The sequence below is a fragment of the Paroedura picta genome, chromosome 5 (assembly GCF_049243985.1).
Source record: "Paroedura picta isolate Pp20150507F chromosome 5, Ppicta_v3.0, whole genome shotgun sequence".
NCBI classification, from domain to species: domain Eukaryota; kingdom Metazoa; phylum Chordata; class Lepidosauria; order Squamata; family Gekkonidae; genus Paroedura; species Paroedura picta.
The window spans coordinates 9,059,493-9,074,582 of NC_135373.1; the positions used below are offsets into that span (position 1 = coordinate 9,059,493).

General features: G+C 45.3%; 1 protein-coding gene across 5 annotated transcripts; it reads right to left on the bottom strand.

Moving 5' to 3' along the window:
• Nucleotides 1-3,873: 3,873 nt before the first annotated feature.
• Nucleotides 3,874-14,997, bottom strand: LOC143837012 (sialic acid-binding Ig-like lectin 13). Of its 5 annotated transcripts, none has more exons than XM_077336406.1 (8): nt 14,405-14,476; nt 13,942-14,009; nt 12,390-12,542; nt 9,650-10,075; nt 6,052-6,354; nt 4,667-4,720; nt 4,227-4,290; nt 3,874-4,062 (listed from the first exon to the last, which is right to left on the bottom strand). In XM_077336406.1, the coding sequence occupies exons 1-8, from the start codon at nt 14,434-14,436 to the stop codon at nt 3,984-3,986; spliced, it is 1,179 nt and encodes a 392-aa protein (XP_077192521.1). In that variant the 5' UTR covers nt 14,437-14,476; the 3' UTR covers nt 3,874-3,983. The 5 variants fall into 5 exon arrangements, with proteins under 5 accessions (XP_077192521.1, XP_077192522.1, XP_077192523.1 ...); XM_077336409.1 differs by lacking the exon at nt 14,405-14,476 and adding an exon at nt 14,625-14,714 and having other exon boundaries at nt 3,875-4,062; XM_077336407.1 differs by lacking the exons at nt 13,942-14,009; nt 14,405-14,476 and adding an exon at nt 14,866-14,997.
• Nucleotides 14,998-15,090: the final 93 nt, after the last annotated feature.

The window sequence follows — 15,090 nt, forward strand, 5'->3', positions numbered from 1 at the left end:
CCCAGGGGCCAGTGTTGTTGAGAGGTGGGTCTTATTCCTGCTTCACTACAGCATCGTGGTATTCATGTACCTGTCAGGGTTTCTGCAGCTTATCTGTGACCTGCTTGGTTGTGAAAATTTGGGGAAGGATTACTGTAAAGCCTGGGTGGGTGGGAAAGTTTGGGTTTCCCTGTCCACACGGCAGCCATTATCCATGACATGTCTCCATAGATTTTTAGTTGGACATATGTAAACCGCCACAAGCCTTTGGGAGTGGCCGCAAATCAATCAATCAATCAATCAATCAATCAATCAATAAATAAACTTGCACCATCCAGTCAGAATCCAAAGCGATGCTAAAACAAGATATGTCTCAATATAATAATAATATAATATAAATATAATAAATAAATAAATAAATAAATACAGAAATGGTCAGGGACTGGGAATGGGAAAATATGGGGCAACCTGCTAAATGGAAGCTGCTGCAGCTGACAATAAACCATACAACCCTGACCCCATATGGAAAATACCTGAGGGGTTTCCTGTGTGGTTCTTTTGTGATTCTGCACAACAATCACTCCCAGTATGCTAACTAAACCATTTGGGATACATAGAAACTGGAAAGGAGCCCTGGAAAACAATGTTTTCAGTATCATAATATCCTTTCAGGGCAAGACCATGGCAATGATGCCACTCTGTCATGGTCTAGGAATTCCACAAGTCTCTATGATAATGTTCACAGAGAATTCTAGAATTCCTAGAGTGTCATGGGATGTTGTTGTTTTTTTGCCCAGAAATGACATCATCACAATAACACAACAGTTTTTCTCCCCCCTTTTCTTCCAGGGATTGGCAGTGGACCACTGGGCGTGAAAGAACTAGCCACGAACACCTGACCACTGGCAGCTGCCCTGTCTAGTGGTAAACATAGCAAACACTCTGAGGTGCTGCCCCCAGAATACCTCGATCTTTTGCTTGCACTCTGAAACCATCCAAGCTAAAAATCGGATGAGAAAGAGAAACGTGACATGCCCACAGCTTCAGATCCTCCACTAGACCTGCTGAAAAACACCACGTAGTTGCATGGGATCCCTGCCATTTTACACACTGTTAGATTGTGCAAGTGAGATTTTGCTTCCATTTGAGAAAGAAAATGCAAAAAAGACAGAAGCTGAACAGTGAGGATAGGGAAGCTCCCATGAGACTGGCAAATCTAAACTTGGCTGTCTGAAGAAAGGGAGGAAATCATCTTTTATCCGGCTGGTGACTCAGAAGAGATCGGAACTGGGCACTTACCAGCCCCACAGATGGAGGCAGTTGGGACATCTCCAGATATCCCCTTCAATGAGTAGGAGACGCCTTGGGCCTAGGAGCCTTACAACTCTTCTACCTCATTCCCATTGTGTGTTTGCTGGTATAATCAGGTTCAGCACCTTTACGCACCATGAGCCAGCTCCTGGAGGGGAGGTTTCAGTGACTTGGGCACACCCTCTTGACCTATATCTAGCGCAGCGCATGAGAACATTGTGTGATCACCTCCTGATGCTTAACCTTCAAACATTAGACAATAGGGACTTGTGGCTGACCATGTATCATTGACAATGTATCATCATACAGCTGCACAAAGAAGCAGCCTTGTGTAACTATGAGCATGCACAATGGTAAATGTTATGTTTCCATCCAACTGGCCCTCCGGGAAGATCTGAGTGGGCTGGACCAGCTCTTTCATTCCAGCAACTTCCATGGACACCTTGACAGCAACGTGGGCAAAAGAACGTCACACCCGCACTTTCCACATCAAAGCCTATCTCCCTAGCAGTAGAAGTCCTACATGGGTGTCCTCTGGCATGTGGCCTGCAAGAGATTGAACAGTTATGGGTTCAGACCCAGGGCCATCGTGAAAAGTTAGCCTTTGCCCTGTTAAAGACCCCTCACTTCCCTATTGTCTCCCCTGGCTTGTGCAGCATGACCCTATCATTTCCTGGAGCCCGTGAACTTGTCTTTAATTCAGAGTACTGTCTATGGTCTTACCTCCAAAACTCAAATGCCTGGGCCACTGAGACTCCCATCCTCAAAAGAGCTCCCAACATATTGTGCTGATTTTCAGGGTGTTTTCAGCTCACACGAGGCTGATACCCTTCTGCCCCAGCATCCATACAACTGTGTCCTTGATTTGTCTCCTGGGGTGTTCACTCATGGCTGATCAGCCCCCCCCCCCAACCTGAATGAGCTGCCCTATGGCACCTCATTGAGATTGAGAAGAATCTCCAGTAGGGATGCCAGCTTGCTGTAGTGGTTACGAGTGCGGACTTCTAATCTGGTGAGCCGGGATTGATTCCCTGCTCCCTGACATGCAAGCAGATGGGTGACCTTGGGCTTGCCACAGCACTGATCAAGCTGTTCTGACTGAGCAGGAATATCAGGGCTCTCTTGGCCTCACCTACCTCACAGGGTGTCTGTTATGGGGAGAGGAAACGGAAGGCGATGTAAGCCGCTTTGAGACTCCTTCGGGTAGAGAAAAGCGGCATATAACCAACTCTTCTTCAATAATATCAGGGCTCTCTCAGCCTCACCTCCCTCACAGGGTGTCTGTTGTGGGGAGATGAAAGGGAAGGCGATTGTAAGCTGCTTTGAGAAAAGTGTAATATAAAAACTAACTCTTCATCTTCTTTGTTTTCTGGTCCTGTCTTTTTAAGTACGGTCACATTTATACTTCATAAAGATTTCACTGCCCATTTAAAAAATATATATTTTTAAAGATAACTTTTGCGGCAGCCATTCCTTCACCCAAGTCCCGCCTTTCCTCCAGGACTCGGAACCAATCCTTGTGATTCTGGCCTCGTGCATATTCAACTGACTGTCGGTCAACCAAAGCTACAGGATTTCTACCAGATGGGAAGGGGCAAGGCGGCCTCAGCTGAAGCAATGGCAGGACTCCTTCTCAAAAGGGGAATTTGAGGCTCCTGCAGTTTTATTTAGCTTTTAGTCAGGATTTAGGGAGCGGAAGATGACAAATAAACTTCCCATTAAGGGCCCCAACGTATTTGCCGGCGTATAAGACGACTGGGCGTATAAGACGACCCCCCAACATTTCCACTCAAAATATAGAGTTTGTTACATTACATTACAGTACTATGGGCCACTATGGACAGCTCTGTCTATCCCAACTGAAGTGCACCCGGCATATAGGAAGCCCCCCCCCCCCACTTGGAGGCATGTTTTTCAGGGGGGAAAAGTAGTCTGATACGCCAGCAAATACTGTAATTAGCTTATTGGCTTTTATGGCCAAGAGCTCAGTGTTAAAAGAGCCACCTTGGCCTTGAAACGAATTCTGTCTGTTATGCAAATGGGTTCCAGTAGTCTCCAGCTCTCTCCAGCTGAGGTAACCTGACTGAAGCAAGGGGAACCAAATCTCCCCTCAGGGTAGCTGAGGCTCAGCAATGGTTTACCTCATTGGGGGAAAGCTTGTAAATTTGGGGGGTGAAGTTGGAGATCCAGTTTTGCTTGATATACTAAGTCAGGGGTAGTCAACCTGTGGCCCTCCAGATGTCCATGGACTACAATTCTCATGAGCCCCTGCCAGCAAATGCTGGCAGGGGCTCATGGGAATTGTAGTCCATGGACATCTGGAGGGCCGCAGGTTGACTACCCCTGTACTAAGTAATCTACAACCCGTCCTTCGCCTGAAGCTCGAGTTTTCTCCTTTATCCCATTTTGGGGTTTGAAGAACTCACAGGAGAGGGGTTTGTGTCGGTGTGTGTGTGTGTGTGAACATTCTTCAGCCCAGAAGGCAGCCGCCTCAGGTGCTCGCCTCTTTCCCGCCTCACAGCCTCCCTTCATTCGTTTGACTGAACATTGTACACTGATGTTGGCATTCTGCTTTCCTGTTAACATGGTTTTTAATATCACTTTATTTTTTTAAAAACTCTTATGAGATGTTCTTGCATTCCGTGAACAAAGGAACAGTGCTAGACCCATCTGGTCGGCATCATCCTCATCGCCTACTCCCCTCTCAATGATAGCTCCCTCCAGTTGAACAGCCAAAAGATCGAGAGAAACAGCAGGAAACAAAACACAAGCCTGCAATTTTAAGAGAAAAAAAGAGTCATTAGCCACAAAGGCTGCACATGCCTGAAGGTTTATGGCAGATCTGGAGAAATTCTTATTGCAATGTTGGTTTGTCTTTCATTGCTATTCAGCTTTTCAGCCAAAGGACCCAACAGGATGGGCAGGGGAGTACTTACTTGAAAAGGTACAGGACAATCAGGAAGAGGGTCACCGAAGTAAAAAAAAACTCCTTGGGGCCTGCTGTAATGAGAAAACATTGACCCGGTGACATTTGTGCACTGTTGCTGACGTCCGTGTCAGCCCTTTGAATGTGAATGTGAATCCCTCTTCAAATCATATCCTCCATGATTTGAATGTTTCTGACCTCCCTCGGGGCTTTGTTAAAGTCATTCTATTGAAATGGTTTAATGAGTTCATCGTGGCAACCTGTGAAATTTATTTTTGGGAATGTTGATATATTGTTGTCACTGTTAATGTATAACATTCTATATGTATCCCACAATTGAATGAATGAATGAATGAATGTTCCCAGTGAAAAACATTGGGGAATCATAGCTTGGGGGGGGGGCTTGGGTGGGTAAGGGTTTGCGGAAGTATGTAGAGCAACACATCTCACCCAGATGCCAGTGTGGTACATTCGCCATCATCGTCTTGCCTGAATCAGACAGATCTGAAACAGAAATAGGAGAATGTTGAGGACACTGGGAAGGGGAGCTGGAAGGAATAAGAGGAGGGGAGACAGATACAGATCTGGTGGGAAAAGAAATGGTGACCTTTCATGGAGAAAGATAAGACGGGAGCTCCAAGACAGCTCAAACGTCAACAAAATTCATTTCTGCCAGGAGCATTTGTGAATCAGAGCTCATTTCCTCAGATCCACAGAGTCTACGTTCATTGCTGGTAGTGGAAAATGCAGCTAAGTCATTGGTGATTGAGAGTGACCTCAGGATTTTCAAGGTAAGAGAAGTTCAGAGATGGTTTGCCACTGCGTGTTTCTGTGTCACGCCCTTGGGATTCCTTGCAGGTTTCCCATCCAAATACAAATCATGCGAACTCTGAGTGCATCAGCCTAGCCTGGGCTACCTCCACATCCAATAAGCAGATACATGTATACGAAAGGCAATATAAAACATGTCAGACTTTCTGTCTTTTAGCAAGAGCTCCTCCAGCAGGCATTTGCTTGAGGCTAACCAACCTAACAACATCCACTGCCCCCCCCCCCACACACACCCTCCTTACACGACTGAATCTGACCTACCTAAGGGTCGCTGAGGGTTACTGAAGAAGAGGATTGGTTCTTACATGCCGTTTTTCTCTACCCGAAGGAGTCTCAAAGCGGCTTACATTTGCCTTCCCTTTCCTCTCCCCACAACAGACCTCCTGTGAGGGAGATGGGGCTGAGAGAGCCCTGATATTACTAAAGAAGAAGAGAATTGGTCCTGATATGCTGCTTTTCTCTACCCGAAGGAGTCTCAAAGCGGCTTACGTTTGCCTTCCCTTTCCTCTCCCCACATCAGACACCCTATGAGGGAGGTGGAGCTGGGAGAGCCCTGATATCACTGCTCGGTCAGAACAGCTTTATCAGTGCTGTGGACAGCCCAAGGTCACCCAGCTGGCTGCATGTGGGGGAGGAGTGGGGAATCGAACCCGGCTTGCCAGACTAGAAGTCCACACTCCTAACCACTACACCAGGGGTAGTCAAACTGCGGCCCTCCAGATGTCCATGGACTACAATTCCCAGGAGCCCCTGCCAGCAAATGCTGGCAGGGGCTCCTGGGAATTGTAATCCATGGACATCTGGAGGGCCGCAGTTTGACTACCCCTGCACTACACCAAGCTGTATTTTTCTTGTTTTACCTTCCAGCATTCCCTACCATGATAATTCCAGTAAAATAGTATTTTTATATACTTCAATACTGCCTTGTCTGTTCTCATCGTTTCTACATTAACTCTGGCACTTTTACACAAAAGACACCCAACAAAATGAAGGAAGCTACTCACCAGAAACGTCCAGAAAGATGGTGTTCGAAACTCGTTTTCTTATATTCGGGTACCAGACCCGGCAGGTGAGCCATTTGCCCTGGTCTTCCGTGGACGGCGTGAAGACTAAGTCGGAGCCATAGGTCCAGCTCCCATTGCTGTGCTGCTGACTCCACGGAAATGTTCTATAGTCCAACAGAACAGTGGTCCACAAAATTTTCATCTTCATCTTAAAGCAGGGCCCTGGTGCCAAGCAGGTAAAAACAACTTCCTTCCCATGAAGCACTGCAGAGTTATTCCGAATCTGTGGTTTTTCCGTCAATTCTGAGCAAAGTGGAAAGAAGAAAAAAAAATCCCCAGACGGGAATTAAAGGAAAGTACACTGGGGACTGACTGGGAGCAGGATATGATAAGTATTATGGGTGATATATCTATGGATGAGGCTAGTTTAGGGCACAGATCTGGTGGGCCACCCCACAGAAGACACTCATTACCAATTCTGTGACATCACATGTGGTGATCAGTTATTGCATTACTGATGCCCTCTAGATGGGAGTACCACCATAGGATGAGGTAAGAAGAAGAAGAACAAGCAGCAGCAGCAGAAGAAGAAGAAGCAGAAGAAGATGCAGAAGAAGAAGCAGCAGCAGCAGCAGCAGAAGAGTTGGTTCTTATATGCCGCTTCTCTCTACCCAAAAAACGGCTTACAATCTCCTTCCCTTTTCTCTCCCCGCAACAGGCACCCTGTGAGTTGGGTGAAGTTGAGAGAGCCCTGATATTCCTGCTTGGTCAGAAGAGCTTTATCAGTGTTGTGACGAGCCCAAGGTCACCTAGCTGGTTGCATGTGGGGGAGCGCAGAATCAAACCCGGCTCGCCAGATTAGAAGTCCACACTCCTAAACATGACACCAAACTGGCTCTCAGTTATTTTATCGCCATGTTGCTATTATGTTGTGTATTTCAATTGGGTTTTAATGGGGCTTTTATTGATTTTTTTTATTGGAATCTGTTTTGTAACCTGCCACAAGCCGGTTTGCTAGGAGTGGTGGGCAATAAGTCCAACAATCAGTCAGTCAGTCAGTCAGTCAGTCAGTCAGTCAGTCAGTCAGTCAGTCTTTTCTATTTGAGTTTCAACCCCACTTTACTCCTCAATACAGACCCAGCATGGATTACAACACTGTTCTCCTCTCTCCCACTTTATCTTAACAACCACAACTTCATTAAAGTAGAACAAATTTAGAGTCCAGTGGCACCTTTAAGACCAACAGCCCAACGCTCTACTTTGCCCCCAGATGCTTGAGGGGACAAGAAGGGGGCAGGAGGACAAGGTCTCACTTACTGCTGTCAGCCATGGATTCTCTAGTTCGCCCATTAGTCTCTTAATCCTAACCCCGCCCGCGGCCCCGCGGACTAAATAAAGCTGTAAGGGCCTCTCGCCGCGTCAGGCCGCCATGTCCCGCGTGCCGGTGGCCTGCAGACTCACCGGCTGCGAGACCACGATCTAGCGCCCGCTGTATTGTAAGTACAGCGGGCTTGATTACTAGTATGGACATATTTATTGAACCCGAGATGTTTCCCATGCCATTCAATCTCAAGGGAATACAAACACATCCAAAGGGAATACAAACACATTGCTGGGTTTTTTCCTATTTATCTCTGGAATCTGTCAACCATTTTCATTGTGCTGTATATTAATTTACCCTCACACTCTGCCTATAAGTATGAACTGATTACTTCCAATCCATGACATTGTCTCTGAGGAAGTGTGTGTGATGGAAGCTCAGACATTGAATAAAACTTTGTTGGTCTTGGTGTAGTGGTTAAGAGTGCAGACTCTATTCTGGCGAGTCGGGTTTGATTCCCCACTCCTCCATATGCAGCCAGCTGGGTGACCTGGGGCTTGCCACAGCACTGATAAAGCTGTTCTGATCGAATAGTAATATCAGGACTATCTCAGCCCCACCTCTCTCACGGGTGTCTTTTGTGGGAAGAGGAGAGGGAAGGTACATATAAGAACCAACTCTTCTTCAGGAATATCAGGGCTCTCTCAACCTCACCGACTTCATAGGGTGTCTGTTGTGGGGAGAGGAAAGGGAAGGCAACTGTAAGCCGCTTTGAGAATCCTTTGGGTAGAGAAAAGCGGCACATAAGAACCAATTATCTTCTTCTAAAGGTGTCCCTGGACTCTAAATGTGTTCTGCTGATTCAGACCAATAAGGCTACCCACTTGAATCTTTGTTAAAGTAGGTCAGGCTCAGAGAATGTGATCAACCCACAAGAAGCCAAGAACTCCAAGGTCACCAGTCTATGAATCTAGTTCAACAGTGGAATGGGTTGCCTAAGGAGGTGGGTAGCTCCCCCTCCCTGGCGGTCTTCAAGCAGTGGCCAGATAAACCCTTGTCCTGGATGCTTTAGGCTGATCCTGCATTGGGCAAGGGGTTGGACAAGATGGCCTATCTGGCCCCTTCCAACTCTATGGTTCTATGATTCTAGAATGCCTGATCACAGAGTTGAGAGGGGCCCTATAGGCTAGCGAACCCCAACCTGTGGGCTGCGGACCACATGTGGTCCTTCGACTAATTGCCCGAAGGACGTCTTCTCCCCCCGGCCCTTTACTTCATCCCCCCTGGCCCTTTAAAACACACTTCGGGTGTCATTGCCTCCCATCACTCCCAGATGGGACTATCTCGTTGCAGAGAAACAAGCTCAGGGTTCCCATTGATTTGTCATTGTCATGAGTTAAAATTTCCAGGAAAATAAAATGTTCCTTATGTTCATTGTTGTCGCGTGTCTGTATCTTATTTTGAAGGGATGTTTAAACATTACCATAGCGATCAGAGAGCGTTAGGGCAGTGGTTGAGAGTAGAGGAGTAAACTACCCCCCCCCCCACCGGGCCTCAGTAAAATGTGTTGAGTGGTCCCCGGTGAATGGTCCCCGGTGATAAAGAGGTTGGGGACCACTGCTATAGGCCATCTAGTCCAATCCATTGCTTCATGCAGGATCAGCTTAAATATGTTTGCACATTGGTTTGTTCCCAAAGCTTTCACGTGCAAGCACACCTCCTCAGATACACACCATCTGTATCTGACGGAGTATGCATGCACACAAAAGCTTATCCCTTGAATAAAACTTCGTTGTTCTTAAAGGGGCCACTGGGCTCAAGGTTTGTCCTGCTGCTTCAGGCAAACACGGCTAATACCCCTGAATCCCCTTTGACATTGTTTAGCTGAGGGCCCTGACTAGCTCTTTTTCTGTTCAGAGACACATCTTCTATGATCATGGAGCTCAAATGCAGCACCTGCCCCTTTCTATTTCTGGCCAAATCCCCATGGGCTGAGCCCCGTTTCCCCCACTCAAAGAATGATGCAGCGGGAAGAAGAAGTACAAGTGCTTTGCCTATCTGGTTTCTGAAAGCCTCCCAAAAGATACACGTTCTTGAGTAGGGAGGCTTTGTTCCTGCATTAGGAGATGAGAAACGGGTATTTCAAACACGACCAGGATGTGGGAGGGACAAGAAGTACGAAGCACTTGAGCTTCCTGTTCCAATCTAAGGTTTCCATCTCATCAGCACAAGAGACCACTAAATATTCAGGAAATAAATAAACAGCAAAAGCCTTGCCTTTCACAAGAACTTTAAGGGGCCACCTAGTTCTGCTGTTCTCCATATTGTAGCCATACATCCTCTCGTTGGTCTCAAACCGAAAGTAGTACTCTCCTTCGTCCTCCGGTTTGGCATCGAGGATGCTGAAGGAGCAATTGCCCTTTTTCAGCTCGCCCATTAATCGAAAACGGCCCTTCACGGACTTCTGCATGACTGCCCGCTTGTCGTTGGTGGTCACAAGATAACCCGGAACGGTGAAGTAGGTCTTGCGGGTGACAAAATACTGAAGGTATCTGTCATTTTTCTTGAACCAGTAACCGTAGGGTACCTCGGAGTCCTTCATGCTGGAAGTGAAACTGCAGGGAATGTGAACGCAGAGGCCACGCTGAACGGAGACAGAGGAAGGAACCTTCAGTTTGTATTCCGACTCCTGGCTGAGCAAACCTGTCGGAGAGAGAAGACAGGCGTTAGCTGGCATGAGGCAGAGGGGTGGTGAAGCTCTGTTTTGCTTTGGCCCTTCTACAGGTAGAACTGTACTTTAGAGCAGAGGTAGTCAACCAGTGGTCCTCCATATGTTCATGGACTACGTCCCATGAGCCCCTGCCAGCGTTTGCCTGCCAGCGTATTCCATCCCTCCGGGGCAAGAGAGAACAACTCTGCTCCATCCTCTACATGGCAGCCTTTTAAATACTTGAAGATGGTTATCAGATCCCCTCTCAGTAGTCTCCTCTCCAGAGTTTGAGGCATAGCTAGTTGAGTCCTTTTGATATTGCTAGTTCTTCTTCTGGAAGAATCACAAGAGTTGATTAGACCTTAACCAGTTTAACCAGGCCTGCAAGATGCAGCTGTCCCACCAGACCTATAGTCGAGGCCCTGATCAAGGAATATTGACCTCACTGCTGTGCTAGAGTGAAGATCTGCCCTCTGCCCAGCTTAAATTAGTTTACTGCAGCTGTTATATAATATTATAGGTATGTTTGTGATTTTATTGTACCATTTTATACTGATAGATTGTCTATTTTGTGCTGTTAGCTGCCTGGAGCTTTTTAGTAGTCAAGTCAGATTTTATTGCATGTAGCCATAGGCCATTGCAATACAAAAGGAAAATATAAAAGGATTTAAAACATTTCAAATCAGTAATAAAAAGAATGTGCAATCTCAGACAGCAATCACTTAACATCATAAAAACATTTCCAGACTACATATGTCCACCTATCCTATAGCTCCTCTGGGTACTTGCTCTCTACAGCACCACTCTGGCCCTTCTTTGCTGCAAGGGCAAATAATGACATTTTGTTAGAAACAAATGAATTAGTATCTGCTAACAAAAACACAGCCTCTTGTGGTGCAGAGTGGTAAGGCAGCCGTCTGAAAGCTCTGCCCATGAGGCTGGGAGTTCGATCCCAGCAGCCGGCTCAAGGTTGACTCAGCCTTCCATCCTTCTGAGGTCGGTAAAATGAGTACCCAGCTTGCTGGGGGGTAAACGGTAATGACTGGGGAAGGCACTGGCAAACCACCCCGTATTGAGTCTGCCATGAAAACGCTGGAGGGCGTCACCCCAAGGGTCAGACATGACTCGGTGCTTGCACAGGGGATACCTTTACCTTTTACGTTTAACAAAAACACAAGTTTTTCCTGGTCGGATTTATCATTTAGCCCATCTAGTAGGAGCTTTTTAGTAAGGGCAGGCTACAAAAATAAACATTTACAGTATTTGCTGGCGTATAAGACTACTTTTCTCCCCTGAAAAACATGCCTCCAAATGGGGGGGTCGTCCTATATGCCGGGTGCACTTCAGTTGGGATAGACTTAGCTGCCCATAATGGCCCATAGTACTGTAATGTAATGTAACAAACTCTATATTTTGAGTGGAAATGTTGGGGGATCGTCTTATACGCCCAGTCGTCTTATATGCCGGCAAATACGGTATTTATAAGAAACTGCAGTCCATGGGATGGGAGTGGGGAATCAGGAGAGGTAACTTCCTAGAAGGTTCCAGTAAGAACATGTCCTGATTGGATTGTCATCATCACCTGATACCAGCTGGCCAAAAAACTATAATTGGACTAAGGACCTGGAGGGGGAAAAAAAGCCATATTGGATTCTCATGAACTAAAAGCCTGGATATGCTTATATTGAAACAGACAGCAACGTAGAGGATGCAAGCTACGGACTTTGACTTTGGGACTTTATAGTGCACCATCTAATGCAGGTTTCAAATGTGTTAGATAGTTAAGCTAGGGTTTTTTTTTCTTTTGCTGTATGATTTTAGAGTTGTGTGCCGCCTAGAAATAAATCTATTTCTGAAAATTATTCAAAAATCTTCATATATTTTTACAAGGATTGTTTTCTTGTGTGTACTGGTTCTGAGAACCCATAGGGGTTCAGGTTCAAACTCCTTGATCAACCAACAAGATACAGAGCCCAAGGCCTTCCCTGACATTAGTCTCAAGCACTGGCTTTCAGGGTTTTACTGTCTCTGATTATGGAGGGCCTCCTTTTAAACCCCATCTACCTCTACTGACAGTGAATGTCACCAATGAATTATTCACTAAACGAAAAAGCACTTCCTTTTGTCTATCCTGAATTTATCACCCACATACCTCATTGGGTTCCTCTGATTTCTCACATCACAGGAGAACAAGTGTTCTATGCACCATGTGCAATTTTAGAAACCTCTATCATGTCCCTCTCCACAACTTGCTGTTTTTATATAATTTCCCCCCAGAATTTTCTCATCTCTGCACCTCACACCTACCTTTGAAAAGACAGGCAAAGATCAAGACTGTCAGAGCTGCTGAGGAAGAGGCTGAATTCTGTATCTTCCAGGGGGGATCTATGAGCAGCTGGCTTCTCCTGCTCCCAAGCATCTTCTTGAAACCACAAGAAGTTTCTTTCTTGGGCAGAAACACTATAGTGGAGAAAATAAGTGAAGAAGTCCCAGTTCAATCTCACATCTGTTTAGAAACTGGTTGAATGTAGGAGGGTGACCATCTTTCGTCTTAGGGTACATCCAGGTAGGGTTGCCAGCTCTAAATTGGGAAATAGCTGGAGACTTTGAGGATCGAGCTGAAAGTGGCCAGGATTTTGGGAGGGGAGAGACCTCAGAGGACTATAATGCTATAGAGTCTACCCTGCAAAGCAGCCATTTTCTCCAAGGTAACTGATCTCTTTAATCTGGAGATGAGCTATAATTCCAAGGAATCCTCAAGCCCCACCTGGAGGCCAGCATCCCTGCGTCTATATAAGTATACTGTTAAGGTTAAACCTGGCATGGGGTTTATGTCATCCATCAGAAATTGCTCATTCTTCTGAACTGCTAGTAGAGTTGATCAGACTTCAAAATGCACACAGGCTATAATTGCTACGTGGCTGATTTGAATCACAGCATTTTAAAATGTCTGTAAAATGCCATCATCATCCTTGAGTTGTACACGAGGACACAATCATGTTTGCTTTGGCTCTTCTATGGCTAATTTAAGTAGAAGCTCTCTTGAGTTGATCTTCCATGACAAAAAGGTATAGAGACACAATTTACCTGCCCCAGGGTGCTATGCTTTTGGGAAGTGGGTCTTTTTCTTGCCACTGTGGTGCATTCACACACCTATCAGGGTCCCTGCGGCTTTTCTATTATCTTTCCCACACTTGCTTTGTTGCAAAGCTTTGGGAAAGGCTGTTGTAAATCCTGATAGATCATGTTAATGCTTTATTTATTGATGACCTTATTTACATCCACCTTTCTGACTGAAAAGCAGATTACATAGCATAAGTCAAATGAAATCAACATGATGGCTCATCCAGTAAATAGGGCAATACGGTTTGGATCAAGAACATTTGGTCATTTGGATCAAGAACATTTGGTTATTAAAAGGGTGCCATATGGAGCAGAATTGTTCTCTCTTGCCCCAGAGGGACAGACCGTAACCAATGAATTAACCAAATTAATTCAAAAGAAATTCCGTCTAAACCTCAGGAAGAAGTTCCTGACAGTTAGAGTGGTTTCTCAGTGGAACAGGCTTCCTTGGGAGGTGGTGGATTCTCCATCTTTGGAAAATTTTAAACAGTGGCTAGACAGCCTTGGTGGGCATATCTGGGGAGGCTCTTTGAGGGCCCAGTAGTTGTTGTCAAATCAACTGGCCTCAACCAAATGCCTAGTGGAAGAGCTCCATTTTGCAGGCCCTGCAAAATTAGTGAAAAGGTTGCTCCCCTAATAGGAATGATTGATGCTATGGCCTCACACTCTCACTGGACCAAATGGTATTTTCCTCTAAATTTAACTAACCATGGCTAGTAAATGTACAGGCTCTTACTTGGGAGTAAGTCCCATTGACTTCGGTGAGACCGATTGCTGAATTCATAGGCGCAAGTTGCAGAAATACTATTTAGTGAATATTAAACAATCTTAGTTATTTAAAGTATGTAAAAGTGTGCCTTTTCCCCAGGCATCTAGGACTCAGAGTTGTTGAAAGGTAAAACTGTTTACGGAAAAATAAAACTCAAAGTAAATACAAATATAAATAAAATAAATATAACAATTTATCTGCAAAAAAAATTCCCCCCACCTCAGTAAGAATCTAATTACAATGCAGAGGCAGTGTTTAACTTAATTTTAATACCTAAATTAACTGTATTGGATTGCCATTTATTGAATATTGCAACATTTAGTGTAACTATTTTTAATTTAATCTTTCCTTCCCTGAGCTAACAAAGGAAGGGCAAAATGTAAGAATAAAAGTATTATTAATAACATAATTGTATATAAATTGTATATACCCAATAATGAAAGCAAAATCATTGTATAACATATATGAATATGTATTTTTTCAAGATTATATATAATTTAAACCTTGTATAAGCCTAATTTTATTCTTATATTCTTTTGTGTGTGTGTGTGTGTGTGTGTATATATATATATATATATATATATATATATATATATACACACACACACACACAAGAATATATGAATAAAATTAGGCTTCTGAAAAGCAACCTTTTATTTATGCATTTGCAGCAACAAAACTCCTTTCGTCATCTCCTCTACCGGCTTTCCTCATCCAACCTACAAGGACACGACCACGCGGTGACGTCATTAGAAATCCGTTACCATAGTTGCGAGGGTAACGTACGGTTGCTACGGCAACACTTCCCCGTCGCTCTTCTTTCTCCCCTGCCTCCCCGGATGCCACGAAGCCTTTTCCGCCCTGTGATTCGAAAGCGAACTTGTCTCTCACCGTTCTGATCCATTTTCGAACGGAGGAGGCGGGATTAAGGTGTATCCAATCGCACTTCAGTAGCGGGGCGGGGCGTTCAGGCGGAGTTTTGAGAGCCGTCTGGCGGACTTGATAGGCTCGCAGGCATTGAACGTGGCCAATCGCGGCGTCGAAGGCCGGGGATTCAGCCAATTGAGGTAGAGAAAGGGGGCGGGAGTTTGGTTCTCCGTTCCGCAATTTTTTTTC

Bases quoted from the DNA above. Each gene is read 5' to 3' on its own strand.
- LOC143837012 (XM_077336406.1), bottom strand. From the start codon at position 14,436: ATGTTATACAATGATTTTGCTTTCATTATTGG. The intron at 14,010-14,404 runs GTATATACAATT...TTCACTAAATAG, and splicing joins GATTTTGCTTTCATTATTGG to TATTTCTGCAACTTGCGCCT. The intron at 4,063-4,226 runs GTAAGTACTCCC...TTAAAATTGCAG, and splicing joins ATTGTCCTGTACCTTTTCAA to GCTTGTGTTTTGTTTCCTGC.